The sequence below is a fragment of the Poromitra crassiceps genome, assembly GCF_964638095.1.
Source record: "Poromitra crassiceps genome assembly, chromosome: 5".
Taxonomy (NCBI): domain Eukaryota; kingdom Metazoa; phylum Chordata; class Actinopteri; order Beryciformes; family Melamphaidae; genus Poromitra; species Poromitra crassiceps.
Genome location: NC_139642.1, coordinates 27,150,977 through 27,167,369, shown reverse-complemented (window position 1 = coordinate 27,167,369; position 16,393 = coordinate 27,150,977). Strand labels below are relative to the sequence as shown.

General features: G+C 41.8%; 1 protein-coding gene across 1 annotated transcript; it reads left to right on the top strand.

The window, feature by feature from the left end:
* The first annotated feature begins 2,183 nt into the window (after positions 1 to 2,183).
* LOC310777212 (uncharacterized protein) lies at positions 2,184 to 4,973 on the top strand. The gene is made up of 8 exons (XM_083637493.1): positions 2,184 to 2,325; positions 2,535 to 2,641; positions 2,734 to 2,853; positions 3,047 to 3,303; positions 3,391 to 3,471; positions 3,768 to 3,884; positions 4,250 to 4,396; positions 4,491 to 4,973. Exons 1-8 carry the CDS (start codon positions 2,276 to 2,278, stop codon positions 4,641 to 4,643), a joined length of 1,032 nt encoding a protein of 343 aa, XP_083493619.1. The 5' UTR covers positions 2,184 to 2,275; the 3' UTR covers positions 4,644 to 4,973.
* The last annotated feature ends 11,420 nt before the right edge of the window (positions 4,974 to 16,393 follow it).

Here is a 16,393-nt window from a genome sequence, read left to right as displayed (position 1 = left end):
TAATTTACAGCAGGGCGATGTGGGAATTTAGGACTTTAATCATGAGAGAGATAACGAGGAAAAGAGTGGAAGAAAGATACAAAGTATGGAGACAAGATAGGTGGGTTTTTAATCCTCATCTAGACTTGGACAACTATTTTGAATAACATATACTGTAACTTGTGAGGGATCAGTTCGTCCCAGGCCTGGGCAAGAGATGCAGTGGCCCTTTAAAGAGGCTCTGAGCCTGGTAGCCCCATTCGGGAATACACCCCTGTGTGTGTGTGTGTGTGTGTGTGTGTGTGTGTGTGTGTGTGTGTGTGTGTTCAGATGCCAGAAGAAGGGAGATAGGCTAATGTAAATATCTGCCATATGCACAGAAATGTGAATAAATAAAGTGCACTGTGCAGTCAGTAATGAATAAGGTTGTGCATGTGTTTGCATTACTGCAATGTATTTTGTGGTGGAAAAAATACTAGATCCATTTGATCAATCCATTCCCTCCATCTTTATTCAACTCTGTGTTCTTATCCATTTAACACATTAGTTGTCCCTTAAAGCCCCTTAGTGGACATTTAATTATCTGCAGACATCCCATACTAATCAGTCAGGAAACCACAATAGTATACAATGCAAATCTCATAGTGTATATCCACAACATCTTGATTATTTCTTGTTTGTTTTCACTTGAACTGACTACAGCCTACATGGAGGCATAGTCCTGTTAGTGAATGGCAACATGAAGTGCATGACAGGAGCAATAACAGGTCACCAGAACAGTTGCAATTCATCCTGGAAAATACTCAACAAATACATAAAACAACAAAGTCCATAATTTGGCATTTTGTGGATGGTGATTGAAAAGTGTCAAGCAGCACTCGACCATTCAGTTTGGTTAAGAGCTGCTGCTGGGACAGCCATGCCATAAAGTTCATAATGGTCATTTGTGTGTGTGTGTGTGTGTGTGTGTGTGTGTGTGTGTGTGTGTGTGTGTGTGTGTGTGTGTGTGTGTGTGTGTGTGTGTGTGTGTGCACCCGCATGTGTGTGTGTGCACATGTGTGCGCATGCATGTGCGTGTGTGCGTATCATAGTGTTCATTTCATTCAGTCAACACTCAATTCACTGATGTCCTACAAGAGACCAGTTACATCAGGAGGGAAATTCCTCACCTATTAGGATAAAGGTAGGCTATGTATGGAGCTTTTCTTGCGCCACTGTAGTAATTTTGATGCATTTATTTACAAAACAATTTAACCTATAGTGTGCAATTAAATCGACATATACATTAATTAATAAAACAGTTGAATAGCTGGGGATGAAAGATGCAATACTCATAGCACAAAAATACCATATACAGTATCTACAGAGGTTTGATATGGTTGCTGATCAACACCAATAACTAAAGGATTACTTTGCCAGGACAGTGCAGAGATTTCTGGCTTAAAAAAATAAAAATAAAAACTTCTGGACCAGACTCTTGTTTTGGAACAAAAACTCCCCAGCTACTGGAATTTCAAAACACTCCCAATCTCATCTCCTAGGAGATTTCCTATGAAATTGAAATCATTCCTATGAAATTCCTATGTTCCTATCTATGAAATTCCTATGAAATCATTCCTATGATTTTTTTTCCCCCTATGAATATGATTTCCTATGAAAAGGCAACTATGGAGGATCATGTTACATGCGAGCCACTGGTATCGCTAGAAGTTATGTTCTAAAGCCCCCCAAAAAGCAAACAACAAAACAGCATTAACAGCAGTTTTGTGAATGTATTAGTAAAAAAGCAGAGATTAATGTTTTTCTGAATGGATTTTTGTTAATGGTACTCGAGGTCACAGTTAAACCACCTTTCTATTTCCCACTAGGTAGGCCTACATTACTGGATGAAGCAGACTAGCCTGTGACTTGGTGTTACTTCGCCCTCTAATGGTCCCTCTGAGTCAATCTCCATTGGGAAAGAAAAAAATATATTTTATATGATGCCTCATGTGTCTCTTTTACCTGTAGTAGACTTGCACTATTACTAAAGCAACCAGTTGAAAATCAAACATTTTTACTGTATCAATTTAGAAAAAGTTAAAGACTCACATCTTACCGACAGTAAATCACGGTAGTACACACTCCGCTACAGTAGGTAGCGATATTCACATACTACACCGGTTTGCCATCCGCCATAAAACGAGAGAAGAAGACGAACAGTTGTAAACAATCTGCATGCAACTTCCTCTTTGCAGATGAAGTGTGAGGAGTGAAATACTCTTATATATATAGCGGTCGAAATTGTCCTATCATAATGACATTGGAGAGGAGTGCAGGGACAATTTCGGCGATAAAGGCTCTAGGGTAGGTAGCAACACGTTTTTTTTTTTTGCATAATCAGCTAAAGCCAAGAAGCCTAAACGTTAGCTTTGTTGTTAGCTAGCAATTCAAGAGATTTGACTTGTTTATCAAGACAGTTAAAGTACATCATCTATTCCTATATATTATGATGGGTCTGTTTTTTCCTCTCTAAACAGCTTGAGTCAACCTGTCGTCCTCTTTTCTCTCTCTAGATACCCAAACAGATCTTGTGTCAGAGAATGTAAATGCGATGAGCTTCCTTGTCCGCTGCTCACCTGGCTGGCAGCAGAGCTGTGGCACATCTGTCCAGAGCTACTGGGTGAGAGACAGCTGATCAGATTTGCCCCACTATATTTGTTGTGCAATTAAGTCCCCATGGTGTTTGTAATTCATCCTTTTTCTCCATTTCAGACAGGAAAAGTGATATCTTGCTGGTGGGAGAACTGAGACATTTACTTGCAAACATGCTATCCCCCCTCACTGGGCTGACCTCAGATCTGCTGGGGCCGTCACTCCTCAACAAAGTCACTGGTGAGAAATAATACAGGAATAGTGGGTGCCAGCCAGGTCAGGCGGGTGCTGTTGTAGAGCTATGTATTGAAGGTAATAACTATGTAGCATTTTCGTGTAGTGCTATAAATGGCCTTTGTATTATTTCACTGTGCTAGATTCATATTCTGTACATTACATATTTAAATGAATGGTGTATTTTCTTATCTTTTAGAGTTCCTTGTGTCAGAGTTGCAAGCGGCACGCATACTCAAGTATAAGGAATCGCATCCTGAGGATAAGACCATCGGAGGGGAATCTGAAGAAGAGCAAAGAGTGATAGATCATATTCCTGAACACGATGAGTTTTACGAGGAAGAGAGTGAGACGGTGTCTGAAAAGAGGAAGGCGGAGACGCAGGAAGAGTTAACATTAGTGTTTCAAGCCCTTGATATGGATGCTTCCTCTCAATTTCCAGATGTGTTGAATGAGGTGAGGCCGATATGAGAAAGCGCCTTAGTTATGCAAAAATTATGGTTAAAAATGGTGAATAAGTAAAAGACCCGTGTTTTAACGCAGGTGGAATCAAGACTTGCTCTCCTACCATGTGGAAATATGACCGAGCCGCTTCTAAAGACCAGTCTCAACTCAGAGCAGTGGGTATGTTACCATGGGTTACGTCATGTAGTTTGTCCTACATCTAACATGCATATTTCAACGACTTTACTGTGACTTAACTTTATTAGCGAACAACACATTTCAGAAACATGTTGTAAGCTAATAAAGTTAGTCACAGTAAAGTCAATCCAGTGTACAGTAGTTAATTTTGCTCTTCACTCGTCATGTTCCTGCAATCGACCAAAACCTGATTGTTAATACTGGCTGTGTGTGGGGAATGCTCTTCACTATGCGTATTGACCATATTTCACTCTTTTCCCCCCCCATCCATTCCTTAGAGGCAAGTCGAAAAGATGAATGAAGTTCTGGTAAATGATTATCAGTGTCGGCGGCAAATGATGGTGAAACGCTTTCAAGTTACACTCATCTCCTTTGCATGGGGAGAGAAAGAAAAGGTAGGCATGTTAGTGTTAGATCAATGTGTGGTAATTAAAAATTACTCACTTTTGAAACATTCTCAAAGAATCATTAATCTCTCAAAATGACTCACTTTTGAAACATTATTCTCAAAGGATCATTCTTCTCAAAATGATTCACTTTTGAAACATTCTTCTCAAACTGACTCACACAATTCTGCTGTCTAAATCCAAAATTTGCCATATCATCATGGTATGATTCCACTGAAAGCCGATAAACAATAATATTGAGTTATCGCCCAGACTTACAGGAAGTGAACCCACCAGAGACAGGCCTGTGTCCCATTCTAAACGGAGCATTTAGGCCTGCTGTATTTAATGAGACATGTTCATGTTTACCACAGGAGCACAGTGAAGTTTTGGCCTCTGTGCCTCCTCTCGCTTCCCTGACCCGATCCTCCCAAGTGTCGGTGTCACTTCTGCTCGCTGCGAGAGAGGATCTGTCTTACATTCTGCCAGTCAGAGCTGGACCGACCACTCCAGTCTACAAGGTAAAAAAACAAAACAGTCATGAAATGTGTCTTTGTGGAGATGTCTGAAGCTCAGAATGAAGATGGTTGGTTTCTGATTCCCTGGTGTCACCAGGTGTTGATGGGCAGTGTGCCGGACAGAGGAGGACGTCCGGGGGAAATCGAGCCTCCGATGCCGTGCTGGCAAGGTCGAAGAGAGAAGGGGAAACGGTCAGGGCAAGGAGGTGGACACCAGCAGCGACGGAAGAGGAAGGGGAAAAAAGAGTAGAATGTCTTATTCTGGCTTTATTGATTAATCGGGGAATCAATTATATTCTGTTTTGTATTATTTTATTTAAATCCCAATTTGAAATGGGGATGTGGTATGAAATGCCACAGACTGAGGCTATGATTTTTTTTATGTATAATTCTTAGTTAAGAACTAGGTGTATACTTGAATGTGCATTTTTTTTAATAGATGGGACAATAATTTTTTTTGTTAACATGAGGGAACAGATTATAAATTGAAATTATTTAATTTGTGAAGCATATTCTCATTTCTTGATAAAGGAAAGCTAGAGGTTTATTCTCGACTAAATAAAGCTATTAAACATGGACATTGGTATTTATTTGTGCTCTTTATTTTGTCATCAGTAATTAACCAAATCTGCAAATGTTTTTGTGCTATGTGATAATACAGGAAACTTTTTTAACCATTCCATACAGGCAGCAGGCTTCTTTTAGCTAGTGCATCACCTTAACAGTTAGCCCCGCAAAATCCACGCCATAATGTGCATATTAGCCGAACAGAACTTGCCTTTTTACTGTAAATTAATGACGTTAAGGAACATATAGCTGTGGGCTTCAACTTGGATTCACGCGAGATCTCACGCCGCGATGTTTTGATTTCGTCTGTTGCATGCCGGGATTGCCTACCGGAGCGATCGCGGATTGGCTGATGTGTGGGCGTTTGAAATTCTGCCTCTTTGATCTGATTGGCTTGTTCTCTAACGGCAGGGTATATTAGCAGGGTATGTTTTTCTGGAACTCGTAGTCGGAGTCGGATAGTGAAGTAGCTAGCTACATAGCGATTGTACTGCAGTGCTTATCGTGTTTTTAGTTCATCTGCTCGATTTCTACGTTGCATTTCCGAGGGTCGTTGCCATCTTTTTGATTGTGAGAGAGTTTTGTGAGTGCAAACATGCTGTCACGACTGCGCGGTGTGTTAAAACCCAGAGCTTCTGCAGCGGGGAAGGAGAACCTTAGCGTTACCCCGAAAGCAACCAACAGAACCGTGCTGGGAGCCCTGCAGCAGAACAACCAGCACAGCCAACCCCAGACGAACCAGCGCGCCTCCAAAAAGGTTTGTTTGCTAGCATAGCTCTTTGAGTTAGCGTTAGCTTGAAAATGGTTAACTTTATTCAAACAGAACGGGGCAAAAGCTAATGTTGTTATCGAATGCATTAAGATGGGCGGCCACCGGTGGCCATGGTAGCCCACAAGCAGAACCAGGTGAGCGAGGCGGCGTGCAGCGCCAGCGTGTCGGGGGGCGGCTGGAGCTAAGCTCTCCCACCCCTCACACCTAAACCTAACCTCTCCCAGACCCTAAACCTAACCTCTTCCACCCGCCACGCCTAAACCTATGGTCGGCATAGCGGGTGGACACCGTGGCGGTATCTCGGGGCAGAAGCGTCATGCCCCTCGGATTGTTTTGTTTTGCAAAATTCATGGCATGGCGGTCATTATTAGTAGTAGCTAGTTTGTATTAACGCTAGTTGGCTACAATCATGTTGACATGTCCCAGCGAGCACAAAACGTTTTTTCAACGTTGAATTTTAGTTGAGATCTGGGTGATATTGGGTTTGAACGTCTAAGACCTAATTTCACGCTCTTTTCAACAATGTGGTTACAACGTCAACGTGTCAAAAAACACAATTTGGTTAATCATATTGTTAAAACGTTTGTTGTAGCTTGAAATAGAGACAATATTGATAGTGTGTGAATTGGCATTTGTCCAATTTATTGTGTAACTGAGAGTTGAAATCTGGTCTACACGAAAACTACATTTCAACGCATTTTACGTCACATGAAATATCATAAATATGGGACTATAAATATGGGACTATATATAGGCTATGTGGTGCCAGCAAAAAGCTTCCAGGACACATATGGTTAATAGTTTAGCGCAATACTATAAAATAATGAATTTAGTTCCTGCAGCAACTCATGCACAAGTAGCTATACTAGCTGTGACTGACTAGACCAAAGCAAGTCTGCACCAAGTGCAGATGAGGTGGTCTGGGCACGCTATGTTATTGTAACAGACTGTATACGAGGTGTGTACCCCCTGAGTTTCTGGTGTTAAATGAAGTTAACCTCTGAAGCCTACAGACTATAGATGCACACACACACACAACATAATTTTAGTCTGTTACATAATATTATAGTCTTGCACACATCACATAAAATAACCTGTCCTCCCGATCGTTGAGCCTACAATCGTGTAGTCTACAAGTTGTGTGCGAGATAGAGTATATATGTGCCCGGCTCCCCATGTAATACACGAAAAAGTATAACTCATTCTGTAGAGCATTCTGTCGTTCAGACAAATAAATGAAAGCTGCTCATTAAATACCCCTCCTTAAATGTCAAATCTACTGAGGTTATAGGCGGCTATTTCTGCTGAAACGATGTTGACAGTAGGCTAAATTAATGGACATAATAAGAAGCTTTACAACCTGTCAGAGGCCCTCGCTGTCGCTGCTTTTCTCACAATACGCCCACAGCAGCTTCTTCACTGATAAGCGCTCGGCTGCATGTGCAAAGCTGAAGCCAACTTGTGATTCTTATCATCCCAACTTTTCCTCGCTGAGGCTGCTTCTCATGGCTGTTTGGATCTTGTTATGGACCATTGTTACATAAAAAGAACTGGCCGAGGGATGTCTGCGTTGACATTTCGGACGGTGTCTTGTGTCAAGCCAAAGCACTGTCAGCAGTGGGATGCTGCAGGTGCGGCTTTTGCATGGTGCGTTACAGTTAAAGAGCATCTGCTGTATTTTTTCCCCTTTTCACCAAACACTCAACATAACAGCGGGGCGAAAATATATAATATATTTAAGTCTATATTTAAGTTGTAGCTTATAGTAACATCACTGGCTATAGGTCACACAATATTAGGATATTTTATGTAAGGAATTTTTTAGCTCATGCTAGTGAAAACTAATCGCATATATTTTTTTTTGCAGAAACCCTCATCACAGGTTTCCTCGACGCCACCCACCTTCCGGATCCATGTGGACAGGCCTGATGGAGCCTGTGCAACGAAGCAAGTGGCCCCCAAAGCTGAGTCTCCCCTGACCATCGACAATGCTGTGGCCCGGCCCCGACGGTGCATCTTTCTGGAGCTGCAAACTGTGGCTACTCCCTCAAGGTATCATTCTGGAATTGCATTGATCTTGCTTGACACCTCGTTTGTCTGATTTATCAAATGTCTTCAAATGGTGTAAGGTTAGCATTTGAATACAGAGGCAAACTCCCACTATTTCGGACAAGCCTAGTTGGAACAATATTTTGCATTACAATTTAATACTTTAATTTGCCTTTATTCCTGTTGCAGTTCTCCAGACATCATCAGCACACCTCAGCTAGAGATGATGAAGATGGAAAGGCAGATGGTGGAGGCCAAAGGCAGAATAAACGAGCTTCAGAAGGAGCTTGATCTGAAAATGGATACGGTCGTAACCAAGACTGCCATAATCAAACAGAAAGGTAGAGTATGAAAAAGCACACTTATCCCTTAGTTTGTGGTTGGGTAAAGTAACGATGAGGTTCATAACAGAAATTGGTAAAAAACCTCCCTGTATTTTTTAAATACGTAATATTTAATCAATTGAATTAGTTTCCTCAAACTGTTAACTCCACCTACCTTCCCTCCTACTGTACATTTACTTTGTTTCTCATCTCACTCTGTAAACGTCTATCTATCTATCTATTTAACTATCTATTGATCTTCTTTACAGATGACCATATCCTCCAATTAGAGCAAATTGTTGATAAGATGAAGGGACAGCGGGAGGACCGGGAGGAGGTGACCAGTGGAGAAACACTTGAGCTGGAGACCAAGAACAGCAGGTAAGCACCAACATACATGGTGGTACTTGTGGTGTGTCAATATCTCCTTTTTTCTTTTTCTTTTTTCATGAGTGCTGGTTATACGACGAGACTATTTCTCAGATTGTTAGGTTTTCTTTTATATCAGACACAGGTTTTTGTTCCTACCTGACATGTTTCGACGGTAATACTTCCGTCTTCTTCAGAGGTGTCACTAGATGGTGTGTGACGTGTCTTTAACAGCTGATGTTGTTTACAGAGGCGTGATCGTCCTGTCAGATTTGACAGGACGACCACGCCCCCCGCTGTCATTTCGCCGTTTGAGAACGCTGCTCCAGGTGGTGGAAAGCATGTAAGCCCCCTCGTCCCGGTTCATCGTCGTTTGCACCCGGGACGAGGGGGCTTACATGCTTTCCACCACCTGAAGCAGCGTTCTCAAACGGCGAAATGACAGCGGGGGGTCGTGGTCGTCCTGTCAAATCTGACAGGACGATCAGGCCTCTGTAAACAACATCAGCTGTTAAAGACACGTCACACACCATCTAGTGACACCTGAAGAAGACGGAAGTATTACTGTCGAAACATGTCAGGTAGGAACAAAAACCTCAAACTATAGTGAGTATGAAAAAACTACTAACACAAATTGTGGCAAACCATCCAGTTATACGAGGGATCAGCCGAGCAGCATTTTGCATCAAACAAACCGCGTCACTGGGTGGCAACGGCAATGGAACCCTATGCAGCCCAAGTGGCGTGAGGGTTGAGTGTCTGACTCTAGCCGACTAACTCTGTTTACATTTTAAAAACTGCGACAGTTCACACAACTTTAACACAACGTGCATATATTATACATCAAACTCTTGAGCTAATTCTGCTCTCGCTCAGAATGTCAAAATATAAGCGATGTGATGTATAGTTTTTGTTTGTTTGGCACAACTCATACTATTAACTGCCGCCAGGGTTCCGCATTTCTGGGTGGCAAGTGACGTCACGCTGATTTGTCCTATAGAAAGTAAGAACCATACTGCTGCTACTGAGCAAAAGAAGAAGAGAGCTTGGGCTGCAATTTGCAGTGAATTCAATGCCTCAAAGTGATCACAACTTAGAGAGAACTGGGTACAGGCCTTCCTCTTTGAGACAGAGAGGAAAGTCTAGGCTCAAGCAAAGTAATGATCTCCAATGCATTTTCTTTGTACATACGAAAGCGGTCTCGGAAAGTTATTTCATCAAACCGATTCAATGGATTACTCCTATCCACAAGTAATCATCTGGCTGGCCCCTGTAGTGCATATTAGTCTTCATTTAGATATTCCAAATAGTCCATGCTCCCAAACAGTCCATGCTCCCTTTCACAAACAGTACTAAGCAGAAGTTAAACCTGCCGCTTTGGAGGATTAATTTAAGCTTCAATTTAGTCCCAGAGTAGCTTTGATCCACCCTCTTCCAATCGGCTTTGTTTAATCCAGAACAGGCTAAATCTACGACTGTTTTAAGATAAGGCTGTGCAAGTGACTTAGAGTTAAGCCAGCTCAAACAGCATTTTAGTCTGGGACTAGCTTTAAGCCTTGTCTGCGAAACCGCCCCTAAAAGTTTTAGTATTTTAGTCTAGTTTTAGTCAACGGAAACTGTTCACATTTTAGTCTAGTTTTAGTCAATGAAAACTGTTGAATCTGCTGATGTGCTTGCACTAGTAATGGTAATTTGAAGCAGTTTTAGCAACTCTTTCCCAGGGAAAGTAGCTAATGCTGACTCTGCCCACCTGGGCCAGTGTCGGCGTATGCCTCATACACATACCCTTCGCTAAGACTGGGCAGGTTCTGTTGTAACTACTACTGTAAATGTTTTTAAGACAGCTTAATGTCAGCTACATCTATGATGCCGCAGCACAGGAACCTGAACTGCTGCATTGAGGAGGGGAAACAGTCTATAATTAGTGTTAATTTTGTCATCTATTTTTAAATTTAGTCGTAGTCTTAGTCCTGTGTCAAATGTCCTTGTTAGTTTTTATCATATTTAGTCAACCCCATCCTCTTTTTGTTTAGTCAAGTTTTAGTCGACTAAAAGTCTGAACATTTTAGGCTAGTCTTAGTCTTGGGGAAAAAGGTAGTCGACTAACATTTTTCGTCATTTCGTAGACGAAATTAACACTACTCCTCACCTGTCTCTTCTAGGTTACAAACGCGACTGGATGAGGTGATGCAGCAAAACCAAGACCTCAGGAGGGACTCTAAACATCTGGAGCATGAACTGGATGCAAAGACAAAAGAGAATGAAGTTCTCTTTCTCCAGGTAATGAAATAATGACAACTGAAATAATAGTGATCTTGTTAATGGAAAAAGTTCCAGTGAAGAGTTTTCCAGTGAAACAAAGTTATAGCATTCTCCTAAACCAGGCATTCCCCTGGTTTGGAACCCCTGGTTCCCCAGGGAATGCCACGGCCCACTTTGAAATCTGTTGGCAGACCACTCATGGCCCACCTGCAGTACCCCCACGGCCCACTAGTAGGCCGCGGCCTACACTTTAGGAATCTGTTAAACAATTGGACTGAATGGTGACCAACTTTCAAACGTAAAAAAATAAGAGGGGGAAAAAGCCTCCATGCAGCTTGTCTGGTGTAATCCAAGTGTCCAGATTAAGCTCCAACGACATGCCATGATGTCATTTACACCCTGTTTTTAGCTGAAATCTTCACAGTATCTGTGAGCTGAATGTCCCATTTTCACTTTGACTTTAAAGAGTGTGGTGCAGGTAAAACATTTTTCTTTACACTAAGTTAACTTAGGACTCAAGATTCTTATGAAAATACACCCCAAAAAAACAAAAACAAAATTAAAACAAAAAGGTGACATTATAATGCACATGTAAAAAAAAAGCCATCTGTGCAGATAACACCTGTGACGGCACTCGGGCTACTGTACTTACTGTAATAATAATAATATAGAGTCAATGTGTACAGCAGAAAACTTTCCAAAACACCAGACTTACGATAATTATCGTATTTGTACTAGGGCTGTGAATCTTCAGTGGCCTCACGATTCGATTCGATTCGATTACGATTCATCCGTCTTCGATTCGATTCCACGATGCATCTCAATACAGCTCAAAGTATTGCAGCTCCAAGTATCAAATCCTCAATTTTCTATATTATTACTGCACATGGCTACTTTTTCATCAATTAATACAAGCAGTCAGATAAATATCGTCAAGTCCCCTTTTTTTTTTACGTAGAAAGTGCTTTAAAATCTGAATGTCAACAGAAATTTAAACGTAAATATTCATCTGTCAACGATTCGATCCGATTCGATTCACACGTCCGCATCACGATGCATCGATTATACGATTCATTTTGACACCCCTAATTTGTACGATAATTTACCTCCAACATTGATCATTTTGACCATCTGGTACGATAATTCAACACTGCCCATGCATGTCAGCACTGAAGCAGCTGCAGCAGAGAAAACTCTGTGCCGTCATGTTTTCCCCGGAAGGCCACTATTTAGTTTGTTTGTCTGGGCTCTATGGTTAATTAGTTTCAGTAGTCAAACGTAACTAGTAGTAAAACTAGTTCTAGTTAGAAGGTTTTTGTGGATTTTGGTTTGCAGGGACTTTAAACTCACCGCTACAGGGAAAATTTTATCTAAAAACAGGATGTAAATCTTCTCATGTCTTTTCAAGGTTTGAAGTTGGTCACCATTCACTTTGCATGTTTAGGAGAATGCTGCAATTGTGTTTCCCTGGAAACCCGACCCTCCACCAGCAATGGGGGGGGTCGGGCAGTAGATAATGACTGAATTTTCAGTTTGGGGTTAATTTATCCTTTAAGCTGGGCCTATTCTACTTTTTGTTTTTGTTAATTTGCTTAGGATATAAGACAAAATCCCAAGTATTAATGCTTCCTTTTTATTTGTGTCAGATCAAAAGAGTGTCTACACAGCTGGCCACCTCCAAGGCTGAGGTTAAGACGTGGACCAGCACTCTGGAATCTGCTCAGGTGGAATGGAGAAGTCTACAGTATAAACTCGGCCATACTACAACTCAGAAGGTCAGATTAAAGCCTTACATCTGAATTTTGCCCATTAGGACATGATGCAGCATTTGCATGTTTAAAGGGGCCCTATTAATGCTTTTCCATGTTTTGTCATATACCGGTATACTGTTACAATGTTGGATGTATATATTAAAAATGGCCAAAGTTTAAAATAATCAAGTAAACATGATAACGTGAATGTTATCCTCATTAGGAGGGGACAAAACTTGCAGGATTTCGACTGCGCTGAACGAGAGGTTACGAGATTTGAATGGGAACACAGGGTCTATCTAGTGGCTCATTTCCACCACATGGTACCATAAAGTTTAGTACTACTAGTACAGTACTACAAGTAGTAGTACTAGTTTCCACCGCAAATAGTACCCACTCAAATGTGCCCACCCCCCGCAACTGGTTGTCATAGCAATGCCACAATGCTGCATGAAACTGCTGAGCTGCCTCTAAAAGTGTGTGTGTGTGTGTGTGTGTGTGTGTGTGTGTGTGTGTGTGTGTGTGTGTGTGTGTGTGTGTGTGTGTGTGTGTGTGTGTGTGTGTGTGTGTGTGTGTGTGTGTGTGTGTGTAAAATTTACAACAATATATGGCAAGTCAAGACATACAATAAGTAATAGATCTCTGGTAAACTGGGGGAGAGAAGGGATTTTGGATTCTATCGAACGTCACACCCTCTTCCACAGAACCAAGGGATTTCATCCGCCATTCATTTTCCCATCTACATTTCGTAAAATGCTTACAAAAATAATTATACTTGGTCAAACCAAGCAATTCAACTGTATTTCACTCTGACCAAAATGAAACTGTGATTTTTCCTATAATCATACCATCAAAATCTATAACCGTTGCATCCCTACTGTGGACAGATTTTGTGAACGTGATAGTGTCAAAACCGTGCAAGATGCAGTCACAAAACTTTACAGGGGTGTAGTTGAAATCAACATGAAGGTAGAGTTCGAAAATGGGCATTATCCGACCAAGGGGGCTGCCCCCACATTGCCCCCCCCCCCCACACCCTTACACATTCCGTTTTAAGTCGCAGGCGCCGTGGCTGGTGTGATCCTAACGTATGATGGTCTCTACTGAAGTTTACTAATATCATCTAATGTCTTTTTTTCCTCAGGAGCTCCTGGATGAGAAAAATCGGATCCTACAGGGCAGGATTGCCAAGTTGGAAGATGAATTGAGCAGAGTCACAAAGGAGGAGATTGGCGAGAACATGGGCCCCGTAATGGAGGTAAAGTGTATACATATCTGTAATAGGGCAAAATCTAGCCTAAAAAAAAGTTGTTGTCAATGGGCCTTAAGTTTAGTTTTAGCTTTTGGAGAAAATATTTGAAAATGGATTGACTGGTCAAGATATAATTTGTATGAATGAAATTGAAAAAGTATATGAACTATCTTATTTTTCCTTTTACGTAAATCTGATTTTTAACCACTGCACAACTCCTCTTTCCCCAAACTGAACAGATAGAAAAGGACAATGCAATCCTCAGTTTGAGGAAGGAAGTAGAAAAAATCAGTGACTCTCTGAAAAAGGCAGAGGAGCAAGTTGGGTCTCAGGCAGCGATGCTCGTCAGACACCAGCAGGAGAGTGCTGATCAGGAAGAAGATCTGCGGCAACAAGTGGCTGCCTCTCAGGCTAAGGTACAGTGAGTGTGATCTCACACAGTCCCCACTACACTGTTTGCAATTTATCTCTTGTGCATATTTCTAACTTAATTGTTGAATGTCAATAATATAGTTGGATGTTTGGATAGTTGGATGACCAGTCTGTTAGTGTTCACTCGCCATGTGATCTTCCTACATGTGCTGTATTAGCACTAAGCTATGTTGTTTATTCTATATCACAGTACAAGGAGGCAGTGAGTTGCTACAACAGCAACAAACAGCTCCTCCAGCATGAGATCCAAGATCTGAAAATGCGGATGGGAAGCATGTCTGGCTGCCTGAAGAACGCGGAGGAGGCGGGTCTGTCTAAAGACCAGCTGTTGACTCATAATCAGCAGGAGCATGCTCAACAGATAGAGGAGCACAGAGCAAAGGTGAGTGTTATCTCACACAGTACCCACTGCACTGTTTGCAATTTATCTCTTGTGCATATTTCTAACTTGTTGAATGTCAATAATATAGTTGGATGTTTACTGACCAGTCTGTTAGTGTTCATTCTCGCCATGTTATCTTCCTACATGTGCTGTATTAGCACTAAGCTATGTTGTTTATTCTATATCACAGTACAAGGAGGCAGTGAGTTGCTACAACAGCAAGAAACAGCTCCTCCAGCATGAGATCAAAGATCTGAAAATGCGATTGGAAAGCATGTCTGGCTGCCTGAAGAAGGCGGAGGAGGCGGGTCTGGCTAAAGACCAACTGTTGATTGATAATCAGCAGGAGCATGCTCAACAGATAGAGGAGCACAGAGCAAAGGTGAGTGTGATCTCACACAGTACCCACTACACTGTTTGCAATTTATCTCTTGTGCATATTTCTAACTTGTTGAATGTCAATAATATAGTTGGATGTTTACTGACCAGTCTATTAGTGTTCACTTGCCATGTTATCTTCCTACATGTGCTGTATTAGCACTAAGCTATGTTGTTTATTCTATATCACAGTACAAGGAGGCAGTGAGTTGCTACAACAGCAACAAACAGCTCCTCCAGCATGAGATCAAAGATCTGAAAATGCAGATGGAAAGCATGTCTGGCTGCCTGAAGAACGCGGAGGAGGCGGGTCTGTCTAAAGACCAGCTGTTGACTCATAATCAGCAGGAGCATGCTCAACAGATAGAGGAGCACAGAGCAAAGGTGAGTGTGAGCTCACACAGTACCCACTACACTGTTTGCAATTTATCTCTTGTGCATATTTCTAACTTGTTGAATGTCAATAATATAGTTGGATGTTTACTGACCAGTCTGTTAGTGTTCATTCTCGCCATGTTATCTTCCTACATGTGCTGTATTAGCACTAAGCTATGTTGTTTATTCTATATCACAGTACAAGGAGGCAGTGAGTTGCTACAACAGCAAGAAACAGCTCCTCCAGCATGAGATCAAAGATCTGAAAATGCGATTGGAAAGCATGTCTGGCTGCCTGAAGAAGGCGGAGGAGGCGGGTCTGGCTAAAGACCAACTGTTGATTGATAATCAGCAGGAGCATGCTCAACAGATAGAGGAGCACAGAGCAAAGGTGAGTGTGATCTCACACAGTGCCCACTACACTGTTTGCAATTTATCTCTTGTGCATATTTCTAACTTGTTGAATGTCAATAATATAGTTGGATGTTTACTGACCAGTCTGTTAGTGTTCACTTGCCATGTTATCTTCCTACATGTGCTGTATTAGCACTAAGCTATGTTGTTTATTCTATATCACAGTACAAGGAGGCAGTGAGTTGCTACAACAGCAAGAAACAGCTCCTCCAGCATGAGATCAAAGATCTGAAAATGCGATTGGAAAGCATGTCTGGCTGCCTGAAGAAGGCGGAGGAGGCGGGTCTGGCTAAAGGCAAACTGTTGATTGATAATCAGCAGGAGCATGCTCAACAGATAGAGGAGCACAGAGCAAAGGTGAGTGTGATCTCACACAGTGCCCACTACACTGTTTGCAATTTATCTCTTGTGCATATTTCTAACTTGTTGAATGTCAATAATATAGTTGGATGTTTACTGACCAGTCTGTTAGTGTTCACTTGCCATGTGATCTTCCTACATGTGCTGTATTAGCACTAAGCTATGTTGTTTATTCTATATCACAGTACAAGGAGGCAGTGAGTTGCTACAACAGCAACAAACGGCTCCTCCAGCATGAGATCAAAGATCTGAAAATGCGATTGGAAAGCATGTCAGGCTGCCTGAACAAGGCGGAGGAGGCGGGTCTGGCTAAA